The sequence below is a fragment of the Hypanus sabinus genome, chromosome 7 (assembly GCF_030144855.1).
Source record: "Hypanus sabinus isolate sHypSab1 chromosome 7, sHypSab1.hap1, whole genome shotgun sequence".
NCBI classification, from domain to species: Eukaryota; Metazoa; Chordata; class Chondrichthyes; order Myliobatiformes; family Dasyatidae; genus Hypanus; species Hypanus sabinus.
This window is the reverse complement of record NC_082712.1, coordinates 13,647,437-13,674,312: the sequence shown is the minus strand read 5'-3', so window position 1 is coordinate 13,674,312 and position 26,876 is coordinate 13,647,437. Positions and strand designations below refer to the sequence as shown.

Here is a 26,876-nt window from a genome sequence, read left to right as displayed (position 1 = left end):
CAGTGTGATTAGTTTGGGGACTGATATAAGGCTGTGGGGAGTGGGTGAACAGTGGGATTAGTTTGGGGTCTGATACAGGGCTGTGGGGAGTGGGTGAACAGTGGGATTAGTTTGGGGTCTGATACAGGGCTGTGGGGAGAAAGTGGGATAGTGGGATTAGTTTGGTGACTGATACAGGGCTGTGGGGAGTGGGTGAACAGTGGGATTAGTTTGGGGTCTCACACATGGCCCCATTAACTTGCGACTGTTTAATTAATCAACGCACTGAAAAGAGTTGAAATCATTTTGTTATTGTTACGGATAATGAACTGTACAGGAAAACTTCCGTTGGCTTGCCACCCAGATGGATCATGCTTTACATCGAGATTAGGGAAAGGAAATCAGAACAGAGTTACTGAGTACAGTGCAGGGAGATGAATCGCGTCTCCCTGTGGATTGTGCGATGAAGAGTTCACCTGTTGTCTTCAGATAATGGCAGGATAGGAGCTGTCAGATCAGCTGAGTCCCACTACCCTCTGCAGCCTCTTGCCTTCCTGTCCATTGCAATTCCCATTGATGCAGTGAGAATGTTTTCCACTGGGTATGTCTGAGATGTTTTTCCATTGTCTTTGATGATATGCCAGATCTCCTTAAACATCCAAGACAGTACAGCTTCCCTATGGTTCCAAGACATCTTCAAGGAGCTGTGCCTCAGAAAGGGTAGGACGTGCCCTCTTCTCATTGTTCCCATCAGGAAGGAGGTACAGAAGCCTGAAGACACACACTCAGCGATTCAGGAGCAGCTTCACCCTTAAGCTATCTGATTCCTGAATTGACATTGAACCCATGAACACTACCTCACTTTAAAGATATTATTTCAGTTATATATTACATATATACTTACTGTAATTGATTTTTTTTCTATATTTAATCATGTGCTACTGCATTGGACTGCTGTCACAAAGTTGACATATTTCGTGACACAAGCCGGTGATTTTAAACCTGATTCTGGTTACATTGAGTTTGTCGAGGGTTTCTGGGTAGAGTGATGCATTGGGCTGAGGGCCTCTTCTGCACTGTACCTCTAACTAAAACTGCCCCAGATTGAATCAGACCCTCAATCATATCTCCTCCAAAGATCCAAGTTCAAATCTCCTCCCTCCCCAGTCCCAGATGGATCCCTTACTCTCCCCAAACTGGAGATGAACATGGACTTCCCGAACAATGGGACTGTCCTCAGCCTCTTTCCTGGCCTGACCCCAGCACGCAAACTGTGCCAGGATTATTGCATTCGGTTGGGAAGGCCACTGGTGTTGGACTGTATCGAGAGCAAGGCACACAAAGTGCTGGAGGAACTCAGCATGTCACAACATGCTCTGGCAAATATCGAAACCCCAGTGCAGAGAAAGACAGACTCTATTGTAGAGAAGCTGACCAGCGTTTATTCATAAGAATCCCACAGCACATTGGTGGCTTGGCTGAGTGACACCGCAAGTCTTAACATTCTCATAACCCCGTGATTAGCGGTGATTGGGCATCCACTTATACCAGTGGTCCACAACCACCGGGCTGCGGACTGGTACCGGGCCACAAAGCATGTGCTACTGGGCCACGAGGAAACAATATGATGTGGCGATATGAAACGATATGAGTCAGCCGCCTACAGGGACTACTGACTTAAACAAAACTGAATTCCTGAGTCCATCGAAATAAGATGAACAAGTTTAAACAGAAAGCACCTGGAAACTGCTTTACAAAGAGTGAGTCACTCAAGAAAATACACAAGAGAATGCAGGAAAGAGTGGGCGGGGGGGAGGTGATACCATCGAAATTGAGGTTTGGGCACACACTGTTAAATAGTTCTTTGTTTTTAATGAAGACACACAGTAATGGGAGATGTGAGTATTGTAATCAACAAGAGAATGGTTGAGCACGTACTGGTGAGATATTCACGATATATTCATGAGTTTAAAATTATCACAGGATAAAATATAACATAACATTAAGAATATTTTGCAGAAAGGATCATAGGATTATTGCTTTAAATATACAGTGCAGTTCCTTAAGAATACAGGTATTTTATAAAATTTGATGCAAATATAAATATATAGGATTTAGATATTCTGCTCCGCATTCCAGTGTGGTAATACACCTTAAACCTGTTTGCTAACTGCCATAAAACCCCAGAAGATGACAAAGAAAAAAAACACAAGGGTAACTAATTTTACTGATTTTTCCCCAACAGACGCAGCAACACGAGATTCCAGCGGGTGGCAGCAGTGAGCCAAGTCAGTACAGTACCTTCATTGAGCACCTTGCAGGGGCCAGGCAGAGTTGTTGTAACTCATGCCCAATGGCTCCACCAGAGCTTGGCTTTCAGAGGGGAATGAAGGAGGCCATTTGGCCCATTGAATCTACTCCACTGGTTCATTGGATTGGTTTATTTTTTCATATGTACCAAGATACAATATTGGACATGGTTAACATGAAGTGCTGTAAGTCCGATTCGGCCGTGGCGAGGACTGGGCCTCAGGCTACACTGTCGCCTGTGGAAGCGTAGCCTAGCGTACAAGCTGGGGTTGGTGCTGCCCCTAGTGGTTGCTCAGCAGAAGACAAATTGCATTGTGTTCGACTGTGAACATTCATGGACCCCAGGGTCTTGCACTGTATATTTTCTGTGTGTGACTTGTGTTTTATACTGATATGTGCTACACGTGCCTTGTGCTGTGTGTAACTGTTAATACTGTGCTTTGCCCTTTGGCCCTGGAGTAAAGCAGTTTTGTTTGGCCGTATTCATGTACGGTTGAATGACAATTACACTGGAATTGAACTGAATACAGTGAAAAGTTTGTCTTGCATACTGCTCATATAAATCAGATCGCGATACAGTGAGAGCTGTACTCCAGAATAGCTTCAGATTAACGTGGTTAACCACAGCGGGAGGTGCTCCCGGACTGATCTGGAGTGCTGTGCACAGCTCTCGTCACTGACCTGCAGGAAAAACATTAATAATCTTGAGAGAGTGCAGAGAAAATCTACAAGGATGTTGCCGGGACTTGAGGACCTGAGTTATAGGGAAAGGCTGAATAGGTCAGGACTTTATTCCCCAGACTGTAGGAGAATGAGGGGAGATCTGACAGAGGATCACAAAATTATGAGGGAGATAGATAAGGTGAACGCATGTAGGGACTCGGCCACTGAAGTTTACCTTTAACCTACGACCCCTAGGTCTAATCTCACCCAACCTGACTTTCTATTTCCGCCACATATTCCCCCCAGGCTCCCGGGATGGGAGTGTTGGGGGGTGGGGGAGAGGGAGTACAGCTCGAAACACAACAAACCACACTGAATCTGTTCCTCACCTTTACTCCCCCACAGGCCAATAAGCTCAGCTTAACACCTCACTTAGGAAGGGACTGGAGAACTTCACTGGGAAGATCTCTTCCATTCGGGAAGGGGCGTGTGAACCCTCCTAAGAGCAGAGGTCCACGGGGAGAGGTGAGGCTCTGGGCTGGAGGAGGGGATGGGACAGGTCCAGTCACCCCTGACTCTGCAGACCACTGCAGGCCTCTGAGTCGGAAGGTTATAGGTTCTGGACCCAACCTTGGACAAGAATCACAGAGTGATATAACATGGAAACAAGCCCTTCAGCCCATCTAGTCTGCGCCAACCAACATTCCGATCTAAGCTAGTCCCATTGGCCTGTGTTTGGTCCATATCCCTCTAAACCCCTCCAGTCCATCCACCTAGTCAGATGGTCGTATTGTAGCATCAACCACTGCCTTCTTTAGCATCACTCTTCATTCTCTTACACTCTAAGGAATAAAGTCCTAACCTGCTTGACCTCCCTCCAAAAATCAGACCCACGAGTTCCAGCAACATCCTCGTAAATCTCCTCTGCAATGTCTACGGCACAATGGCACCTTTCCTACAGCAGGGCGACCAAAACAGTGCAGCAAGCGGGGCCTCAACGATGCTGCGTGAGGCCTGGAGAGCACAGGCCGAGTCTGCTGTCCGCTACCGAGGGAAGTCCTCACTGCCGGGTGCAAGTGACCTTAACTCAATGGCAGCTTGAGACCCTTGGGCACAGGAAGATCTCCTGCAATCTTCCCTCGGACACCATGATCTATAAACTACCTTTGGACTTGAGGGATCGCACTGTGTGCAGACGTACAGGGATTCAGCACCGGGCCAGGGTCTGTCCTGAGGTGGCATGAGGCACTAGAGAAACACAGGTCTCTCTTCCTCTCTGAAGGAAGAGGCCATTTGGCTCATACCGCATTGGATGGGACCCAAGTTGACCTTTTACATCACAAAAACAGGCCCTTCGGCCCATAAATATTATGCTGACCTTTGCTGCCTACCTATACACCATTCCTGTTTGACGGGATCTGCTGCCCTGGTGGTGAGTGTGTATCCTGTCCCATTGCACAACGCACCCCTCTCCAGGGGCAACGGCCATCACACATCCGGCTCTGGTGAAGTGCCGATAGGGCTTGGTTACCATGGAAACTCCAGCATGAGGGAGCCTCCCCCTTCCCCCTCCACCCCACTGACCAGTACTGCTCATGTTCTGTCGATCCACAGGTAACATTGTGTGGCTTCAGTTCCACCCGTCAGTCTCTTTTGTCTGTTCACCTCATCTCTCCCGTTCTTTCACCCCTCTCCCCTCCCTTCCCCTCCTCCCTACCACCCCTTCCTCTCACCCCACTGCTCTGCTCTCTCTACACCCACGACTGTGTGGCCAGGCGCAGCTCAGACATCTGCTGATGACACAACTATTGAGGGCGGAATTTGAGGTGGTGACGAGGAGGCGTACAGGACCGAGATAGATCAGCTGGTTGAGTGGTGTTGCAACAACAACCTTGCACTCAACGTCAGTGAGACCAAAGAACTGATTGTGGACTTCAGGAAGGGGAAGTGGAGGGAACATGCACCAGTCCTCCTCAAGGGATCAGAAGTGGAAAGGGAGATCCGTTTCAAGTTCCTGGGTATCAACATCTCTGCGGATCTATCCTGGGCCCAGCGTATCGATGCAGTGACAAAGACGGCATGAAGGCAGCTATGTTTCATTCGGAGTTTGAGGAAATTTGGTACATCACCAAAAACACTCGCAAGGGTCTACAGGTGTACCGTGGGGAGCATTCCTACCGGCTGCATTGCCATCTGGTCTGGGGGGGGGGGCACGGCACACGATCAGAAAAAGCTGCAGAAACTTACAAACTCAGCCAATTCATCATGGACACCGGCCTCCCCAGCATCGGGGATGTCTCAGAAAGGCAGCATCCGTCATTCAGTGCCCCCATCACCCAGGACATGCCCTCTTCTCATTGCTACCATCAGGGAGCGGGTACAGGAGCCTGAAGACACACACTCAATGATTCAGGAACAGCTTCTTCCCCTCGGAACGGACAATAAGACCAGTAGCACTTCCTTACTATTTCCCTCCTCTTTTTCCTGCTTATTTAATTAAATTTTCTTTTTTATATATACACATATGGTAATTTGTAGCTTATAGTCATTATTCTGTATTGTGATGTATTGTTGCTGCAGAGCAACAAATTTCACAACATATGCTGGTGACATTAAACCTAATTCTGATTCACTTCCTCACCTCCTCCCCTACCTCCCTCCTCAATACCTCCCAAACCCTCCTCTCCTATTCCCTCCCTCGGCCTATCAGTTTCTGCTCCCCTTCCACCTATCACCTCCTCTCCTCCTCCACTCTCTCTCCTCCCCTCCCCCTCTCTCAACCCTATTCCCTCACACCCCTTTCACCAACTCTCCCCTCCTTTCCTATCCCTATCCCCCACTCCCCCCTCCCCCTCCTCAAGCCGGTGCTGACTACTTGCTCCCGCAGGTGTTGATGTTCTTGCCGCCGGAGGCCTCCCCCCACGAGGGAGACGCGGTAGTCGGTGGACAGGGTGAAGTGCGAGATACAGCCCACGAGACCCCTCAGGTACTGCCGGCCGGTGTGGAGCACGATCTCCCTCATCCCTCCTGTATCGGAGTGAAGGCAGGGGCGTCAGACAATGTAATCCTCTCTCCTCTAACCTCCCTCTCCCCCTCCCCCTCCCTTCCCCTCAACCCTCACCCCCTCTAACCATCCCTCTCCCTCCCCCTCCCTTCCCCTCAACCCTCACCCCCTCTAACCAAACCTCTCCCCCTCACCCTCCCTTCCCCTCAACCCTCACCCCCTCTAACCATCCCTCTCCCCCTCCCCCTCCCTTCCCCTCAACCCTCACCCCCTCTAACCATCCCTCTCCCCCTCCCCTCCCCTCAACCCTCACCCCCTCTAACCATCCCTCTCCCCCTCCTCCTCCCTTCCCCTCAACCCTCACCCCCTCTAACCATCCCTCACCCCCTCCCTTCCCCTCAACCCTCACCCCCTCTAACCATCTCTCTCCCCCTCCCCCTCCTTTCCCCTCAACCCTCACCCCCTCTAACCATCCCTCTCCCCCTCCCTTCCTCTCAACCCTCTCCCCTCCCCCTCCCTTCCCCTCAACCTATCACCCCCTCTAACCATCCCTCGTCTCCTCCACTCTCACCCCTCTAACCCTCTCCTCCCCCTCCCTTCCCCTCAACCCTCACCCCCTCTTCCCTTTAACTGTTCCTCTCCCCCTCCCCCTCAACCCTCACCCCCTCTAACCATCCCTCTCCCCCTCCCTTACCCTCAACCCTCACCCCCTCTAACCATCCCCCTCCCCCTCCCTTCCCCTCAACCCTCACCCCCTCTAACCATCCCTCTCCCCTCCCCCTCCTTTCCCCTCAACCCTCACCCCCTCTAACCATCCCTCTCCCCCTCCCCCTCCCCCTCAACCCTCACCCCCTCTAACCATCCCTCACCCCCTCCTTTCCCCTCAACCCTCACCCCCTCTAACCATCCCTCTCCCCCTCCCCTCCCTTCCGCTCAACCCTCACCCCCTCTAACCATCCCTCACCCCCTCCCCCTCCTTTCCCCTCAACCCTCACCCCCTCTAACCATCCTTCTCCCCCTCCCCCTCCCTTCCCCTCAACCCTCACCCCCTCTAACCAACCCTCTCCCCCTCCCCCTCCCTTCCCCTCAACCTCTCACCCCCTCTAACCATCCTCTCCTCCCCCTCCCTTCCCCTCAAACCTCACCCCCTCTTCCCTCTGTTGCTCTCCCCCTCCCCCTCCCTTCCCCTCAACCCCTCTAACCATCCCTCTCCCCCCTTCCCCTCAACCCTCACCCCCTCTAACCATCCCTCGTCCCCTCCACCTTTCACCCCTCTAACCTTCCTCTCCTCCCCCTCAACCCTCACCCCCTCTTCCCTCCAACTGTTCCTCTCCTCCTCCCCTCCCTTCCCTTCAACCTCTCACTCATCTAACCTGCTCCCCTTTAACCATCCCTCTCCCCTCCCCTCCCTTCTCCTCAATCCCTCTCCCTCTAATTGTCCCCCTCCCCGTCCCTCAACCCCTCTCCCCTCCCACTCCCCCTCCAATCCCGTCTGTATGTCCGAATGAGGGGTGTCAGAGCTGGTTCCCGGGTACGGCGAGTTTCTTACTGCGCTTAGAGACTGACCCTGCGTGTGTCCTGCACGCAGCTGTCCTCTGAGTACGGGCAAGCTGCTTCCTGTGCTAGGGGACCAGCTTCCTGCGTTTAGGGGAGCTGTTGCAGAGAATTGTTTCCCATGTTTGTGACCTGCTTCCTGTGTATTCCGATAGACAGCCTGGTCCTGTATGCTAAGGGGTGACACTGAGGCCTCTGAATCTCCCCACCCACCGACATCTCCTTACCCACATACAGAGGTCCGTTGATGTTGAGTTGCCGCATCTTGCCTGGTGACTTGCCCGTTTTTGCACCGTAGTCATCAACTGTCAGCTTCCCAGACTGGCCGTCCCTGAGACAGAGATGCAGTGTAAACACCGGTAGAATCTCACACACACACACACACCTTCCCAGACTGGCCGTCCCTGAGACAGAGATGCAGTGTAAACACCGGTAGAATCTCACACACACACACACACACACACACACACACACACACACACACACACACACACACCTTCCCAGACTGGCCGTCCCTGAGACAGAGATGCAGTGTAAACACCGGTAGAATCTCTCTCTCACACACACACACACACGTTTTCATATGTGCACATGCCTATTTGTATACACACAATGTAGTACTCACACACAAGGGTTTGATGCATCCAGATGCGTTTACACATACAGACACGTGGGTTTCTATGTATACAGAGTTTTGCAGGAACACAGGCAACATACACAAAATGCTCGTGGAATGCAGCAGGCCAGGCAGCATCTATAGATGTCGAAGGGTCTCGGCCCGAAACGTCAACAATGCTTCTCCCTATAGATGCTGCCTGGCCTGCTGTGTTCCACCAGCATTTTGTGTGTGTTGTTTGAATTTCCAGCATTTGCAGATTTCCTCGTGTTTGCTTTGTAGGAACACACATTGGTTCATATTTGTGTAGACACATGCAGAAGGGTGCGTAATCATATACACACACTCGTGTAAATCCCCCCTCCACCCTGTTGCTCACTCACCGGACTGCCTTCACCCGATGCCAATGGTCATCATGAAATGATCCATTGACCAAGATGGCCACGGAGCCACTGCCCAGGTTGTAACTGGAAGAGAGAGAGGCAGACACTAGGGTAAGTTTACTGGAAAACACCAGGGCTGACCGCCTGCCGATGTTCGGCCATGCCTGGGTAACAGTGGAGACAGAACACACAGTGTCTGGAGATATTCATGGACAACAAACAGATAAATGTCAGCCTAGATGAATCAGCCTAAGTTAATCTGAGCCACTGTTATGGTATTGTAATAATGTAGACATCCTTTTGTACAAAAAAGGTCCTGTCACCAACCCACCAACCACGATCATGTTAATTTTCAAAGTTGAAGTGAAATGCGTTGTTAGTATGAACAGCAAACACAGCCTAATGTACTGACCCGGAACACAAGGCCTTGAACTCTAGTCAGCAGACCCTGGTCCTCCCGCCCGCACTAAACCCCGACCCTGGAACCCACTGAGAACCAGCCGACCTGGGGTGGGGAGCCCACACTGAACTCCGACCCTGGATCCCACTGAGAACCAGCCGACCTGGGGTGGGGAGCCCGCACTAAACCCTGACCCTGGATCCCACTGAAAACCAGCCGACCTGGGGTGGGGAGCCCACACTGAACTCCGACCCTGGATCCCACTGAAAACAAGCCAACCTGGGGTGGGGAGCCCACACTGAACTCCGACCCTGGATCCCACTGAGAACCAGCCGACCTGGGGTGGGGAGCCCACACTGAACTCCGACCCTGGATCCCACTGAGAACCAGCCGACCTGGGGTGGGGAGCCCACACTGAACTCCGACCCTGGATCCCACTGAGAACCAGCCGACCTGGGGTGGGGAGCCCACACTGAACTCCGACCCTGGATCCCACTGAGAACCAGCCGACCTGGGGTGGGGAGCCCACACTGAACTCCGACCCTGGATCCCACTGAGAACCAGCTGACCTGGGGTGGGGAGCCCACACTGAACTCCGACTGTAGATCCCACTGAAAACCAGCCGACCTGGGGTGGGGAGCCCACACTGAACTCTGACCCTGGATCCCACTGAGAACCAGCCGACCTGGGGTGGGGAGCCCACACTGAACTCCGACCCTGGATCCCACTGAAAACCAGCCGACCTGGGGTGGGGAGCCCACACTGAACTCCGACCCTGGATCCCACTGAGAACCAGCCGACCTGGGGTGGGGAGCCCACACTGAACTCCGACCCTGGATCCCACTGAGAACCAGCCGACCTGGGGTGGGGAGCCCACACTGAACTCCGACCCTGGATCCCACTGAGAACCAGCTGACCTGGGGTGGGGAGCCCGCACTGAACTCCGACTGTAGATCCCACTGAAAACCAGCCGACCTGGGGTGGGGAGCCCACACTGAACTCCGACCCTGGATCCCACTGAGAACCAGCCGACCTGGGGTGGGGAGCCCACACTGAACTCCGACCCTGGATCCCACTGAGAACCAGCCGACCTGGGGTGGGGAGCCCACACTGAACTCCGACCCTGGATCCCACTGAGAACCAGCCGACCTGGGGTGGGGAGCCCACACTGAACTCCGACTGTAGAACCCACTGAGAACCAGCCGACCTGGGGTGGGGAGCCCACACTGAACTCCGACTGTAGAACCCACTGAGAACCAGCCGACCTGGGGTGGGGAGCCCACACTGAACTCCGACTGTAGAACCCACTGAGAACCAGCCGACCTGGGGTGGGGAGCCCACACTGAACTCCGACCCTGGATCCCACTGAGAACCAGCCGACCTGGGGTGGGGAGCCCACACTGAACTCCGACCCTGGATCCCACTGAGAACCAGCCGACCTGGGGTGGGGAGCCCACACTGAACTCCGACCCTGGATCCCACTGAAAACCAGCCGACCTGGGGTGGGGAGCCCACACTGAACTCCGACCCTGGATCCCACTGAGAACCAGCCGACCTGGGGTGGGGAGCCCACACTGAACTCCGACCCTGGATCCCACTGAAAACCAGCCAACCTGGGGTGGGGAGCCCACACTGAACTCCGACCCTGGATCCCACTGAAAACCAGCCGACCTGGGGTGGGGAGCCCACACTGAACTCCGACCCTGGATCCCACTGAGAACCAGCCGACCTGGGGTGGGGAGCCCACACTGAACTCCGACTGTAGATCACACTGAAAACCAGCCGACCTGGGGTGGGGAGCCCACACTGAACTCCGACCCTGGATCCCACTGAAAACCAGCCGACCTGGGGTGGGGAGCCCACACTGAACTCTGACCCTGGATCCCACTGAGAACCAGCCGACCTGGGGTGGGGAGCCCACACTGAACTCCGACCCTGGATCCCACTGAAAACCAGCCGACCTGGGGTGGGGAGCCCACACTGAACTCCGACCCTGGATCCCACTGAGAACCAGCCGACCTGGGGTGGGGAGCCCACACTGAACTCCGACCCTGGATCCCACTGAGAACCAGCCGACCTGGGGTGGGGAGCCCACACTGATCTCCGACCCTGGATCCCACTGAAAACCAGCCGACCTGGGGTGGGGAGCCCGCACTGAACTCCGACTGTAGAACCCACTGAAAACCAGCCGACCTGGGGTGGGGAGCCCACACTGAACTCCGACTGTAGATCCCACTGAGAACCAGCCGACCTGGGGTGGGGAGCCCACACTGAACTCCGACCCTGGATCCCACTGAGAACCAGCCGACCTGGGGTGGGGAGCCCACACTGAACTCCGACTGTAGAACCCACTGAGAACCAGCCGACCTGGGGTGGGGAGCCCACACTGAACTCCGACCCTGGATCCCACTGAAAACCAGCCGACCTGGGGTGGGGAGCCCACACTGAACTCCGACCCTGGATCCCACTGAAAACCAGCCGACCTGGGGTGCGGAGCCCACACTGAACTCCGACTGTAGAACCCACTGAGAACCAGCCAACCTGGGGTGGGGAGCCCACACTGAACTCCGACCCTGGATCCCACTGAGAACCAGCCGACCTGGGGTGGGGAGCCCACACTGAACTCCGACCCTGGATCCCACTGAAAACCAGCCGACCTGGGGTGGGGAGCCCACACTGAACTCCGACCCTGGATCCCACTGAAAACCAGCCGACCTGGGGTAGGGAGCCCACACTGAACTCCGACCCTGGATCCCACTGAAAACCAGCCGACCTGGGGTGGGGAGCCCACACTGAACTCCGACTGTAGATCCCACTGAGAACCAGCCGACCTGGGGTGGGGAGCCCACACTGAACTCTGACCCTGGATCCGACTGAAAACCAGCCGACCTGGGGTGGGGAGCCCACACTGAACTCCGACTGTAGATCCCACTGAAAACCAGCCGACCTGGGGTGGGGAGCCCACACTGAACTCCGACTGTAGATCCCACTGAAAACCAGCCGACCTGGGGTGGGGAGCCCACAGTGAACTCTGACTGTAGATCCCACTGAAAATCAGCCGACCTGGGGTGGGGAGCCCATACTGAACTCTGACCCTGGATCCCACTGAAAACCAGCCGACCTGGGGTGGGGAGCCCACACTGAACTCCGACCCTGGATCCCACTGAAAACCAGCCGACCTGGGGTGGGGAGCCCACACTGAACTCCGACTGTAGATCCCACTGAAAACCAGCCGACCTGGGGTGGGGAGCCCACACTGAACTCCGACTGTAGATCCCACTGAAAACCAGCCGACCTGGGGTGGGGAGCCCACACTGAACTCCGACTGTAGATCCCACTGAAAACCAGCCGACCTGGGGTGGGGAGCCCACACTGAACTCCGACTGTAGATCCCACTGAAAACCAGCCGACCTGGGGTGGGGAGCCCACACTGAACTCCGACCCTGGATCCCACTGAAAACCAGCCGACCTGGGGTGGGGAGCCCACACTGAACTCCGACTGTAGATCCCACTGAAAACCAGCCGACCTGGGGTGGGGAGCCCACACTGAACTCCGACCCTGGATCCCACTGAAAACCAGCCGACCTGGGGTGGGGAGCCCACACTGAACTCTGACCCTGGATCCCACTGAGAACCAGCCGACCTGGGGTGGGGAGCCCACACTGAACTCCGACCCTGGATCCCACTGAAAACCAGCCGACCTGGGGTGGGGAGCCCACACTGAACTCCGACCCTGGATCCCACTGAGAACCAGCCGACCTGGGGTGGGGAGCCCACACTGAACTCCGACCCTGGATCCCACTGAGAACCAGCCGACCTGGGGTGGGGAGCCCACACTGATCTCCGACCCTGGATCCCACTGAAAACCAGCCGACCTGGGGTGGGGAGCCCGCACTGAACTCCGACTGTAGAACCCACTGAAAACCAGCCGACCTGGGGTGGGGAGCCCACACTGAACTCCGACTGTAGATCCCACTGAGAACCAGCCGACCTGGGGTGGGGAGCCCACACTGAACTCCGACCCTGGATCCCACTGAGAACCAGCCGACCTGGGGTGGGGAGCCCACACTGAACTCCGACTGTAGAACCCACTGAGAACCAGCCGACCTGGGGTGGGGAGCCCACACTGAACTCCGACCCTGGATCCCACTGAAAACCAGCCGACCTGGGGTGGGGAGCCCACACTGAACTCCGACCCTGGATCCCACTGAAAACCAGCCGACCTGGGGTGCGGAGCCCACACTGAACTCCGACTGTAGAACCCACTGAGAACCAGCCAACCTGGGGTGGGGAGCCCACACTGAACTCCGACCCTGGATCCCACTGAGAACCAGCCGACCTGGGGTGGGGAGCCCACACTGAACTCCGACCCTGGATCCCACTGAAAACCAGCCGACCTGGGGTGGGGAGCCCACACTGAACTCCGACCCTGGATCCCACTGAAAACCAGCCGACCTGGGGTAGGGAGCCCACACTGAACTCCGACCCTGGATCCCACTGAAAACCAGCCGACCTGGGGTGGGGAGCCCACACTGAACTCCGACTGTAGATCCCACTGAGAACCAGCCGACCTGGGGTGGGGAGCCCACACTGAACTCTGACCCTGGATCCGACTGAAAACCAGCCGACCTGGGGTGGGGAGCCCACACTGAACTCCGACTGTAGATCCCACTGAAAACCAGCCGACCTGGGGTGGGGAGCCCACACTGAACTCCGACTGTAGATCCCACTGAAAACCAGCCGACCTGGGGTGGGGAGCCCACAGTGAACTCTGACTGTAGATCCCACTGAAAATCAGCCGACCTGGGGTGGGGAGCCCATACTGAACTCTGACCCTGGATCCCACTGAAAACCAGCCGACCTGGGGTGGGGAGCCCACACTGAACTCCGACCCTGGATCCCACTGAAAACCAGCCGACCTGGGGTGGGGAGCCCACACTGAACTCCGACTGTAGATCCCACTGAAAACCAGCCGACCTGGGGTGGGGAGCCCACACTGAACTCCGACTGTAGATCCCACTGAAAACCAGCCGACCTGGGGTGGGGAGCCCACACTGAACTCCGACTGTAGATCCCACTGAAAACCAGCCGACCTGGGGTGGGGAGCCCACACTGAACTCCGACTGTAGATCCCACTGAAAACCAGCCGACCTGGGGTGGGGAGCCCACACTGAACTCCGACCCTGGATCCCACTGAAAACCAGCCGACCTGGGGTGGGGAGCCCACACTGAACTCCGACTGTAGATCCCACTGAAAACCAGCCGACCTGGGGTGGGGAGCCCACACTGAACTCCGACCCTGGATCCCACTGAAAACCAGCCGACCTGGGGTGGGGAGCCCACACTGATCTCTGACCCTGGATCCCACTGAGAACCAGCCGACCTGGGGTGGGGAGCCCACACTGAACTCTGACCCTGGATCCCACTGAGAACCAGCCGACCTGGGGTGGGGAGCCCACACTGAACTCTGACCCTGGATCCCACTGAAAACCAGCCGACCTGGGGTGGGGAGCCCACACTGAACTCCGACCCTGGATCCCACTGAAAACCAGACGACCTGGGGTGGGGAGCCCACACTGAACTCCGACCCTGGATCCCACTGAGAACCAGCCGACCTGGGGTGGGGAGCCCGCACTGAACTCCGACTGTAGATCCCACTGAGAACCAGCCGACCTGGGGTGGGGAGCCCACACTGAACTCCGACCCTGGATCCCACTGAAAACCAGCCGACCTGTGGTGGGGAGCCCACACTGAACTCCGACTGTAGAACCCACTGAGAACCAGCCGACCTGGGGTGGGGAGCCCACACTGAACTCCGACCCTGGATCCCACTGAAAACCAGCCGACCTGTGGTGGGGAGCCCACACTGAACTCCGACCCTGGATCCCACTGAAAACCAGCCGACCTGGGGTGGGGAGCCCACACTGAACTCTGACCCTGGATCCCACTGAGAACCAGTCGACCTGGGGTGGGGAGCCCACACTGAACTCTGACCCTGGATTCCACTGAAAACCAGCCGACCTGGGGTGGGGAGCCCACACTGAACTCCGACCCTGGATCCCACTGAGAACCAGCCGACCTGGGGTGGGGAGCCCACACTGAACTCCGACTGTAGATCCCACTGAAAACCAGCCGACCTGGGGTGGGGAGCCCACACTGAACTCCGACTGTAGATCCCACTGAAAACCAGCCGACCTGGGGTGGGGAGCCCACACTGAACTCCGACCCTGGATCCCACTGAGAACCAGCCGACCTGGGGTGGGGAGCCCACACTGAACTCCGACCCTGGATCCCACTGAGAACCAGCCGACCTGGGGTGGGGAGCCCACACTGAACTCCGACCCTGGATCCCACTGAAAACCAGCCGACCTGGGGTGGGGAGCCCACACTGAACTCCGACCCTGGATCCCACTGAGAACCAGCCGACCTGGGGTGGGGAGCCCACACTGAACTCCGACCCTGGATCCCACTGAGAACCAGCCGACCTGGGGTGGGGAGCCCACACTGAACTCCGACCCTGGATCCCACTGAGAACCAGCCGACCTGGGGTGGGGAGCCCACACTGAACTCCGACTGTAGAACCCACTGAAAACCAGCCAACCTGGGGTGGGGAGCCCACACTGAACTCCGACCCTGGATCCCACTGAAAACCAGCCGACCTGGGGTGGGGAGCCCACACTGAACTCCGACCCTGGATCCCACTGAGAACCAGCCGACCTGGGGTGGGGAGCCCACACTGAACTCCGACTGTAGATCACACTGAAAACCAGCCGACCTGGGGTGGGGAGCCCACACTGAACTCCGACCCTGGATCCCACTGAAAACCAGCCGACCTGGGGTGGGGAGCCCACACTGAACTCTGACCCTGGATCCCACTGAGAACCAGCCGACCTGGGGTGGGGAGCCCACACTGAACTCCGACCCTGGATCCCACTGAAAACCAGCCGACCTGGGGTGGGGAGCCCACACTGAACTCCGACCCTGGATCCCACTGAGAACCAGCCGACCTGGGGTGGGGAGCCCACACTGAACTCCGACCCTGGATCCCACTGAGAACCAGCCGACCTGGGGTGGGGAGCCCACACTGAACTCCGACCCTGGATCCCACTGAGAACCAGCCGACCTGGGGTGGGGAGCCCACACTGATCTCCGACCCTGGATCCCACTGAAAACCAGCCGACCTGGGGTGGGGAGCCCGCACTGAACTCCGACTGTAGAACCCACTGAAAACCAGCCGACCTGGGGTGGGGAGCCCACACTGAACTCCGACTGTAGATCCCACTGAGAACCAGCCGACCTGGGGTGGGGAGCCCACACTGAACTCCGACCCTGGATCCCACTGAGAACCAGCCGACCTGGGGTGGGGAGCCCACACTGAACTCCGACTGTAGAACCCACTGAGAACCAGCCGACCTGGGGTGGGGAGCCCACACTGAACTCCGACCCTGGATCCCACTGAAAACCAGCCGACCTGGGGTGGGGAGCCCACACTGAACTCCGACCCTGGATCCCACTGAAAACCAGCCGACCTGGGGTGCGGAGCCCACACTGAACTCCGACTGTAGAACCCACTGAGAACCAGCCAACCTGGGGTGGGGAGCCCACACTGAACTCCGACCCTGGATCCCACTGAGAACCAGCCGACCTGGGGTGGGGAGCCCACACTGAACTCCGACCCTGGATCCCACTGAAAACCAGCCGACCTGGGGTGGGGAGCCCACACTGAACTCCGACCCTGGATCCCACTGAAAACCAGCCGACCTGGGGTAGGGAGCCCACACTGAACTCCGACCCTGGATCCCACTGAAAACCAGCCGACCTGGGGTGGGGAGCCCACACTGAACTCCGACTGTAGATCCCACTGAGAACCAGCCGACCTGGGGTGGGGAGCCCACACTGAACTCTGACCCTGGATCCGACTGAAAACCAGCCGACCTGGGGTGGGGAGCCCACACTGAACTCCGACTGTAGATCCCACTGAAAACCAGCCGACCTGGGGTGGGGAGCCCACACTGAACTCCGACTGTAGATCCCACTGAAAACCAGCCGACCTGGGGTGGGGAGCCCACAGTGAACTCTGACTGTAGATCCCACTGAAAATCAGCCGACCTGGGGTGGGGAGCCCATACTGAACTCTGACCCTGGATCCCACTGAAAACCAGCCGACCTGGGGTGGGGAGCCCACACTGAACTCCGACCCTGGATCCCACTGAAAACCAGCCGACCTGGGGTGGGGAGCCCACACTGAACTCCGACTGTAGATCCCACTGAAAACCAGCCGACCTGGGGTGGGGAGCCCACACTGAACTCCGACTGTAGATCCCACTGAAAACCAGCCGACCTGGGGTGGGGAGCCCACACTGAACTCCGACTGTAGATCCCACTGAAAACCAGCCGACCTGGGGTGGGGAGCCCACACTGAACTCCGACTGTAGATCCCACTGAAAACCAGCCGACCTGGGGTGGGGAGCCCACACTGAACTCCGACCCTGGATCCCACTGAAAACCAGCCGACCTGGGGTGGGGAGCCCACACTGAACTCCGACTGTAGATCCCACTGAAAACCAGCCGACCTGGGGTGGGGAGCCCACACTGAACTCCGACCCTGGATCCCACTGAAAACCAGCCGACCTGGGGTGGGGAGCCCACACTGATCTCTGACCCTGGATCCCAGAGAACCAGCCGACCTGGGGTGGGGAGCCCACACTGAACTCTGACCCTGGATCCCACTGAGAACCAGCCGACCTGGGGTGGGGAGCCCACACTGAACTCTGACCCTGGATCCCACTGAAAACCAGCCGACCTGGGGTGGGGAGCCCACACTGAACTCCGACCCTGGATCCCACTGAAAACCAGACGACCTGGGGTGGGGAGCCCACACTGAACTCCGACCCTGGATCCCACTGAGAACCAGCCGACCTGGGGTGGGGAGCCCGCACTGAACTCCGACTGTAGATCCCACTGAGAACCAGCCGACCTGGGGTGGGGAGCCCACACTGAACTCCGACCCTGGATCCCACTGAAAACCAGCCGACCTGTGGTGGGGAGCCCACACTGAACTCCGACTGTAGAACCCACTGAGAACCAGCCGACCTGGGGTGGGGAGCCCACACTGAACTCCGACCCTGGATCCCACTGAAAACCAGCCGACCTGTGGTGGGGAGCCCACACTGAACTCCGACCCTGGATCCCACTGAAAACCAGCCGACTTGGGGTGGGGAGCCCACACTGAACTCCGACCCTGGATCCCACTGAAAACCAGCCGACCTGGGGTGGGGAGCCCACACTGAACTCCGACCCTGGATCCCACTGAAAACCAGCCGACCTGGGGTGGGGAGCCCACACTGAACTCCGACCCTGGATCCCACTGAAAACCAGCCGACCTGGGGTGGGGAGCCCACACTGAACTCCGACCCTGGATCCCACTGAAAACCAGCCGACCTGGGGTGGGGAGCCCACACTGAACTCCGACCCTGGATCCCACTGAGAACCAGCCGACCTGGGGTGGGGAGCCCACACTGAACTCCGACTGTAGAACCCACTGAAAACCAGCCGACCTGGGGTGGGGAGCCCACACTGAACTCCGACCCTGGATCCCACTGAAAACCAGCCGACCTGGGGTGAGGAGCCCACACTGAACTCGGTCATAGGAAAAACGCACACGTTCCTCACAGACAGCGGCAGACCTAAGCTCTGAAGGCACGAACACCCTGACATGTAATAGTGTCACGGTGACCGCTACGTTACCACGGCGCCCTTCCTTCGGCAGAAAATTGTAAATTTAGTCAGCTCCATCATGGGCACTAGTCTCCCCAAGCACCTTCAAAAGGTGGTGCCTCAAAAAGGCAGCATCCATCATTACGGACCCAGCACCCAGGACATGCCCTCTTCTCATTGCCACCATCAGGGAGGAGGGAGTGGAGCCTGAAGACACACAGTCACCGATTCAGAACAGCTTCTTTCCCCTGGTCCCTCCCCTGCCATCAGACGGTGAACCCACGAAGATATCCTAACTATTTAGTTTCTTTTTTTTGCTCATTTTTTGCACTTCTTTTTATATATATATATATACTTCTTTTTGTTATTTACAGTTTTCATTATCACAATGTACTGCTGCTGTAAAACAACAAATTTCACTACATATGCCAATGATATTAAAACTGATTCTAATTAAAGCTAACACAACCCAGAACTCCCCCTCTCTGTCCCCAGAATTATACCCACAAACCCAAAAGAAAGCCACTACATTAACAACTATAACAGCTGTGACCCCAATGGAGCCGTCTTGAAAGGCCACAGGTCCTGTCACTGACACCTCACCCACCTGAAGACCAAGGCTCCGTCCTGGAGACCCAGGGAGATGAAGTCACTGTTGAGCCTCATGGAGCTGTCTCCTCTCCACAGCAACAACCCATCGTCAGCTGTAGTCTTGAACCTCATGAAGATGTTGGTGCGGGATCCTGAGACTCTGGCAGGCAGATCAGAGGGACCCATGTTAGGCTCAGGCTAACCAAGCGAGGGGAGAGGGAGACATGCAGAAAGGTGCACAAATCCCAGGAAACTGCCCAGCCATCTGGACAAGCAGGAGTCCCTCAGGATAAGGTGGTTAACTTCACATGGTTGGGACACGAGCTAACGTCAGCCGGAACCTCTGTCCCAGCGAACTGGAAGGGCTGCGTGCTAAAGGTTACTGAAGACAGGTACTTGGCAGTCTTTCCCGGGGATTCACTGCTCCATCATCCCCCAGGTCAACGTGCAGAGGATGTTTCCAGTAGTGGGAGAGTCTACGACCAGAGGGCACAGCCTCAGAATACAAAGATAACACTTCGGAATGGAGATGAGGAAGAATTTCTTTATCTGGAGGGTGGTGAATCTGTGGAATTCATTGCCAAAGATGGCTGTGGAGGCCAAGTCATTGGGTATATTTAAAGTGAAGATTGATGGGTTCTTGATTAGTAAGAGCCATCAAAGGTTACGGGGAGAAGGCAGGGGCTGAGAGGGATAGTAAATCAGCCATGATGGAATGGCAGAGCAGACTCAATGGGCTGAATGGCCTCATTCTGCTCCCATGGTCAATATACACAGCACTCTCAGCATGGTCTAATCATAGCTTCGACTGGACTTCACTACGTTTCACTTCTAACTCTGTTTGGTTTCGTTTGTATGGTCTCACTAACATGTGGTTGAAAATTTGGGGAAAACTTGGTTTATTCCTGCAATTCACAGGAAAAGATCTGTGAACTTGCAGAACAAGTAATTTACAAAGCATAAGGTTTCTGAGATACTCAAACCACCCTGTCTGGCACCAAAGTTTAAAGTAATTTTACTGTCAAAGTATATATTTGTCACCATATACAAACCTGAGATTCTTTTTTTGCAGGCATACTCAATAAACCATGAACACCCACGTTATATAATCTGGCACATAAAGATAACGATGGTCCTATCAGGCAGAAGGCACGAAAGTCTGAAAGCTGGTACCACCAGGTCAAAGGACAGCTTCTATCCCAGTGTTATAACAATATTGAACAGTGTTCTTGCATGATAACACTACATCTCTCAAACTCAATTGTTACAGTTTTGCACCTTATTGCCTACTTGCACAGAGTTTCTCTGGAATTCTACCGCTGTATTCCACATTCTGTTCAGGATTTCATTTTGCACAACCTCGATATACTGATGTTTGGAATGATGTGCAGAGGTGGAATGCAAAACAGACCGTTTCACTCTATCTCAGCGCATGTGACAATCAACCAATTACCAGGTAGGAAAAATAAATTGCTTCACTTGTCATGGACCACGATCGCCTACGTCACACGACAGGGCATAAAATGATGGTGATGGTGAACTTGTGATTGGACTCTCGGTGACGGATATACATGGATTTCATGATCCCCTTATTCCTCTTCCTCACCCAAACTCTTACCTTCCAATTCACAGGACCCCTTCTTCCCTCCTTTCTACCCCAGTATAAACCTCACGTCCATCAAAAATAGCAGCATCCATCATCAGGGACCACCACCACCCAGGCCATGTTCTCTTCTCGCTGCTTCTATCAGGTAGAACATACAGGAGCCTCAGGACTCACACCACCAGGCCCAAAAAATATTTATTACCCCTCAACCATCAGGCTCTGGAACCAGAGGTGATAACTTCACTCACCCCATCATTGAGATGTTCCCACAACCTACGGACTCACTTTCAAGGACTCTTCATCTCAGGTTCTCAATATAAGCAATATTTATTGCTTATTTATTTATTATCATTTCTTTCTTTTTGTATTTCCACAGTTTGTTATCGTTTGCACACTAGTTGAACGCCCAGATTGGTGTGGTCTTACATTGATTCTATTATGGTTATTGGATTTATTCAGTACACTTGCAAGAAAATGAATCTCTGAGTTTTATGTGGTGACATATGTGGACTCTGATAATAAATTTACTCTGAACTTTGACCATCTAACCACATTAAACCTTATGTGACAGCTACTTGCCTTGTAAGCTTACAAATCTTCTCCTGTGAACTGCTGGAAATGTTTTCACCAAACCCCTACAATTCAGATTAGATTAAAGATGATCTTTATTTACCACATGTACATCAAAACACCCAGTGAAATGCATCATTTGTATTAACGACCAAAACAGCCTGAGGATGTGCTGGGAGCAATCCCAACATAACAAGTCCACAACTTACTAATCCTGTCCCATATGTCTTGGGCCTGTGGGAGGAAACCACAGCATCGTGAAGAACCCCGCCTACTTTCAAGGAGAACATACAAACCCCTTACAAACAGAGGTGGGAATTGAACCCGGGCTGCTGGAGCTGTAATAGCAGTACGCTAACCACTAATCCACTCTGCGAGACTCTAAAATCACTCACAAGTAATCCTAGAAATTTACAGCATGGAATTAGCCCAACTCGCCTGATCCGATCACAAAACCCACCTTTGCTCGTCCATTTTGCCCATCCTGAGCGGCACGGTAGTGCAGTAGTTAGCACAACCCTTCGCGGTGCCAGTGACCTGGGTCCAATTCCCGCCACCGTCTGTAAGGAATTTGTATGTTTTCCCTATGACCATGTGGGTTTCCTCCAGGTGCTCCGGTTTCCTCTCATATTCCAAAGACGTGTGGGTTAGGGTTAGTAAGTTTTGGGCATGCTACGCTTCCAAACTAACCCCACACATCCTCCTGATGCAAATGAGACATTTCCCCTTATGTTTCAAATGATTCTATGTACATATGATAAATAAAGCTAATCTTTTTTCTCTCTCAGTTCTTTCTATTATAGGAAATATCAAAGATTGACTTTGGAAAATCTAGATATATTACATCTACCATACCATCATTGTCCATCCTCTCTGTCACCTCCTCAAAAAGCTAACAAGCTTGGCCAAGTAAGGTTTTGCTTTCTGAAAATGAGGGGCCATGGAGGGTCTGAAGGGGGTGGGTGTGACCGAGAGGGGACTTACCTCTTGAGTACATTTGGATGGTCGTAGATGAGGTAACTGCGGCCAATGAACTGTGGGATCTCGATGGCTTCTGTTACAGCTGAAAAGCACAGGGAGAATTCAGTCAATCTGTTCCCAGTTTACGCAGATAATAAGGGAGCCATGGGAGGGGATGTCAGCTATGTTTTTTTTTTAAACAGAGACTGGTAGTGCATGGAGCACTCTGCCGGGGGTGGAGGTGGAGTCAGATACAGTAGACATATTTAAGAAGCTCTTAGATAGGCACATGGGTGATAGAAAAACGGAGGGTTATGCAGGAGGGAAGGGTTAGATTGATCTTAGAGTAGGTTAAAAGATCGGCACAACACTGTGGGTTGAAGGGCCTGTACTGTGCCTGTTCTGTGAATCAGCCAGGCCTCACTTCCGGCCCTTTGAAGGTGTCCTCAATGCTGGAGGGGTTAGTACCCATGATGGAGCTGGCTGAGTTTGCAACTTCCTGCAGCTTTTCCCGATCCTGTGCAGGGGCCCCTCCATGCCAGACGGTGATACGTCCAGTCAGAGTGCTCTCCACAGTACATCGGTAAAAATTTACGAGGGGGTTTGGTGACTAATGGGTGGCGTTTGTCATGAAGGACACCCACCATCCTGGAATGCCCTCTTCTCATTGCTACAATCAGGGAGGGGGTACAGGAGCCTGAGGATACACACTTGGCATTTTGCAAACAGCTTCTTCCCCTCCGCCATCAGGTTTCTGAACAGACGATGAATCTATGCACTCTAACTCACTATTTTGTCTCTCTTTTAGCACTACTAATTTATATATTTTAACTCAGAGTATTTTTTTATGTATTGCACTGTAGCGCGGATGCAAAACAACACATTTCCTCAAACAACGATTTCCTCATGTTTGCATTTCATGACATACTGCATTTCGGTGATAATAACCTGATGCGGATTCTGACTTTGACCAGCTGAGGTTGACCCTGGGTTACTGAGACTAAGAGCTGGTACCCCATAAGGACACCATCAAGTACTGATGGTCGAAGGCAGGGGTCCCCAACCTGGCGTGCACAGACCCCTTGCTTCTTGGCAAGGTTGGGAACCCCTGGTCTAAGGCGAGGCTTAGCTACGAAACACTACCAATTCCTACATGGACACACTGGGATCTACTTACTGTTCAGGCAGTAATTCCCACATTCTGCAGGCCCCACGATGCGGAGGGAGAGAGAACAAGACAGAAGTTAGTGGGCAAGCAATTACAACACCCACAGTGTACGCTGGAGGAGGGAAGTGAGGGGAGAGCACTGGAGGGACAGGGTGGGTTGTGGGAAGCCTTTCAACCCGAGGCACCATAACACCCTCATGATTTTCCCGAAAAATGTTACAAGCAACAGGGCTTCCTGTGGTGGGGTTAGCACTGGACCCCTCCAATGCAGCAGGTCACGTTGCCCTCAGTTCAAGCCAACCTCTGTAAACAGGGACCCAACTCCAAAGGAGAGATATTCATGGAGACAGAGAAGCAGTCTGATGCACACTGATCTTCATCTGTCAGGGCACGGACCGTAAAAACTGGGAAGACACATTGCAGTTGTACAAGACACTGCTGAGGGGTATCTGGGGTTTGCTCACCTTACTATTGGAAAGAGTACACTATTGCTGACACCTACACAGAGCACTGTCACAGGACAGCGGCCATCATCGAGGTCCTCCATCACCCAGGCCATGCACAATTCTCAGGAAGGAGGTACAGGAGCCTCAGGACCCACACCACCAGGTTCAGAAACAGTTCCTACCCCATAACCATCAGGAAGGAGGTACAGGAGCCTCAGGACTCTCACCACCAGGTTCAAAAACAGTTACTACCCCTCAATCATCAGGAAGGAGGTACAGGAGCCTCAGGACTCTCACCACCAGGTTCAGAAACAGTTCCTACCCCATAACCATCAGGAAGGAGGTACAGGAGCCTCAAGACTCTCACCACCAGGTTCAGAAACTGTTATTACCCCTCAATCATCAGGGTCTTGAACCAAAGTAGATAACTTCACTCAATCTCACTTGCCCCATCACTGAACTGTTCCCACAACCTATGGGCTCACTTTCAAGAACTCCATCTCATGATCTCGATATTTATTGCTTATTTATTATTATTATCTTGGTGTATTGTTTTATTTGTGTAGCTTGTTGTCTTTTGCACATTGGTTATTCGTCTGTCTTTGGTGTGTGAGTTTTTCATTGATTCTATTGTGTTTCTTTGTAATAACTGTGAATGCCGGCAAGAAAATGAAGGAGAGAGTTGACATAGATGCACTTTGATAATAAACTAACTTGGATCTTTTGAACTTGTTTGAAGATTTATGAGGACGTTGCCAGGGCTCAGGGCCTGAGTTATGGAGGGAGGTTGAGCAGACTGGGGCTTTATTACTCGGAACATAGGAGACTGAGCAGAGACCTCACGGAGGCATTTCCAATCGTGAGGGCCTAACTCAGGGTCAATGTGCACGGGATGAAATAGTCAAGGACAAGTGAGAGGAAAGAGGAGAGAGACCTAAGGGGGGCATCTTTGTCACCAGAGGGCGGTCAGTGTATGGAACGAGCTGCCAGAGGAAGTGGTTAACGCCAGTACAATGACCGTATTCAGACTGGTATGTGGATAGGAAAGGTTCAGAGGGATATAGAGCAAATGCGGGCAAACGGGACTGGGTTAGATGGTCAGCACGGACAAGTCGGGCCGGAAGGCCTGCTTCTGTGCAGAATGGTACCACTGGTGTAGCGGTTAGCACAACGCTGTTACAGCTCGGGGTGTCAGTGCTCAGAGCCAGGTGTTTATACATTCTTCCCGTGAGCGTGTGGGTTTCCTACCACTTAGTAAGTTAATTGGTCATTGTAAATGGTCCTGTGACTAGGCTGTGGTTGCTGGGTGGTGCAGTTCATTGGGTCGATAGGGCCTGTTCCACCTGGCTCTCTAAATGAAATAATATTGACACTGAACAGACAAGGGGGCATTTGACCACAGACTTATTGTGTTAAATATCTTCTGACGTGGAACCAACAGTAAACTTTTTTATTTTTGCCTCAGTCCTGGGCACCTCTGGCAATGCCAGTGTTGAACTGCCCCTGTGGTAGGGCACAGTGACACCCCCTCAATGCTGGCATTGTGTTCATAGTTCGGAGTAAATTTATCATCAACACTGCTACAGTCAAGCCAGGGTGGAGGTGAGACATTACGTCATACTGGGGGGCTCAGAGCGGGTGGACGCCGCGGGACCCCTATACCTTTGTGACACCTCGACCCCTCGAAGCCCAGAGGACAGTCGCACTCGAAGGCGTCGTGTCGTGGTCTGCAGGAGCCTCCGTTGACGCAGGGGCTGGACACGCAGGGGTGGGCAGCGTTTTCCATGTTCACTCCCATCCGGAAGTCCTGGTCCAGCAGAAAGCTCCGGTCGTTCAGGATCAGCTGCAGAGGAGGGAGGGGCACGAGGGGTCACTCGGGTGGGGGAAAGGGAAACCACGTCTGAGCATTCAGTCACACACTGAGAGCTCTTACATTCACCTGTATACATAATACACAGACACACACACACCATGCTAACACACACGTAACATGTTAACACACACATGCACCATGCTAACACACATGTGTAACATGTTAACACACACATGCACCATGCTAACACACATGTAACATGTTAACACACATATGCACCATGCTGACACATGTAACATGTTAATACACACACACCATGCTAACACACAATGTAACATGTTAACACACACCATGCTAACACACACATGTACCATATTAACACACATATGCACCATGCTAACACACACGTAACATGTTAACACACACACATGCACCATGCTAACACACACATGTAAACACACTCCATGCTAACACACATGTAACATGTTAACACACACATATGCACCATGCTAACACACACGTAACATGTTAACACACACATGCACCATGCTAACACACATGTAAACACACTCCATGCTAACACACACATGTAAACACACTCCATGCTAACACACATGTAACATGTTAACACACACATGCACCATGCTAACACACATGTAAACACACTCCATGCTAACACACACATGTAAACACACTCCATGCTAACACACATGTAACATGTTAACACACACATATGCACCATGCTAACACACACATAACATGTTAACACACACACACACCATGCTAACACACACATAACATGTTAACACACACACGCACCATGCTAACACACACGTAACATGTTAACACACACACGCACCATGCTAACACACACGTAACATGTTAACACACACACGCACCATGCTAACACACACATTCCCATTGGCACTCTGAGCCGTGGTGACAGGCAGCCTTACGTTCTGAATGCTCCCGGAGAGGGGTTCCAGGACCCCCGCGTTCTTCCTCACGTGCTCGTAGTCAGGGACCCCTCCAAGAAATATGTCCGTGCTGCATCGGATCTGGGTGAAGGCTCCCTGTGGGTGGGGGTTGGTGAAAT

General features: G+C 54.0%; 1 protein-coding gene across 1 annotated transcript in view; it reads right to left on the bottom strand.

Annotated features, from left to right (window-relative positions):
• Nucleotides 1-5,823: 5,823 nt before the first annotated feature.
• LOC132396567 (pikachurin) overlaps nt 5,824-26,876 on the bottom strand; it is a 122,603-nt gene continuing 101,550 nt past the window's right edge. The window contains 8 exon segments of the mRNA XM_059974224.1: nt 5,824-5,871; nt 5,873-5,979; nt 7,738-7,841; nt 8,510-8,593; nt 19,234-19,377; nt 22,378-22,456; nt 25,630-25,810; nt 26,737-26,853. Of these exon segments, the coding sequence (XP_059830207.1) occupies nt 5,824-5,871; nt 5,873-5,979; nt 7,738-7,841; nt 8,510-8,593; nt 19,234-19,377; nt 22,378-22,456; nt 25,630-25,810; nt 26,737-26,853 (864 nt within the window).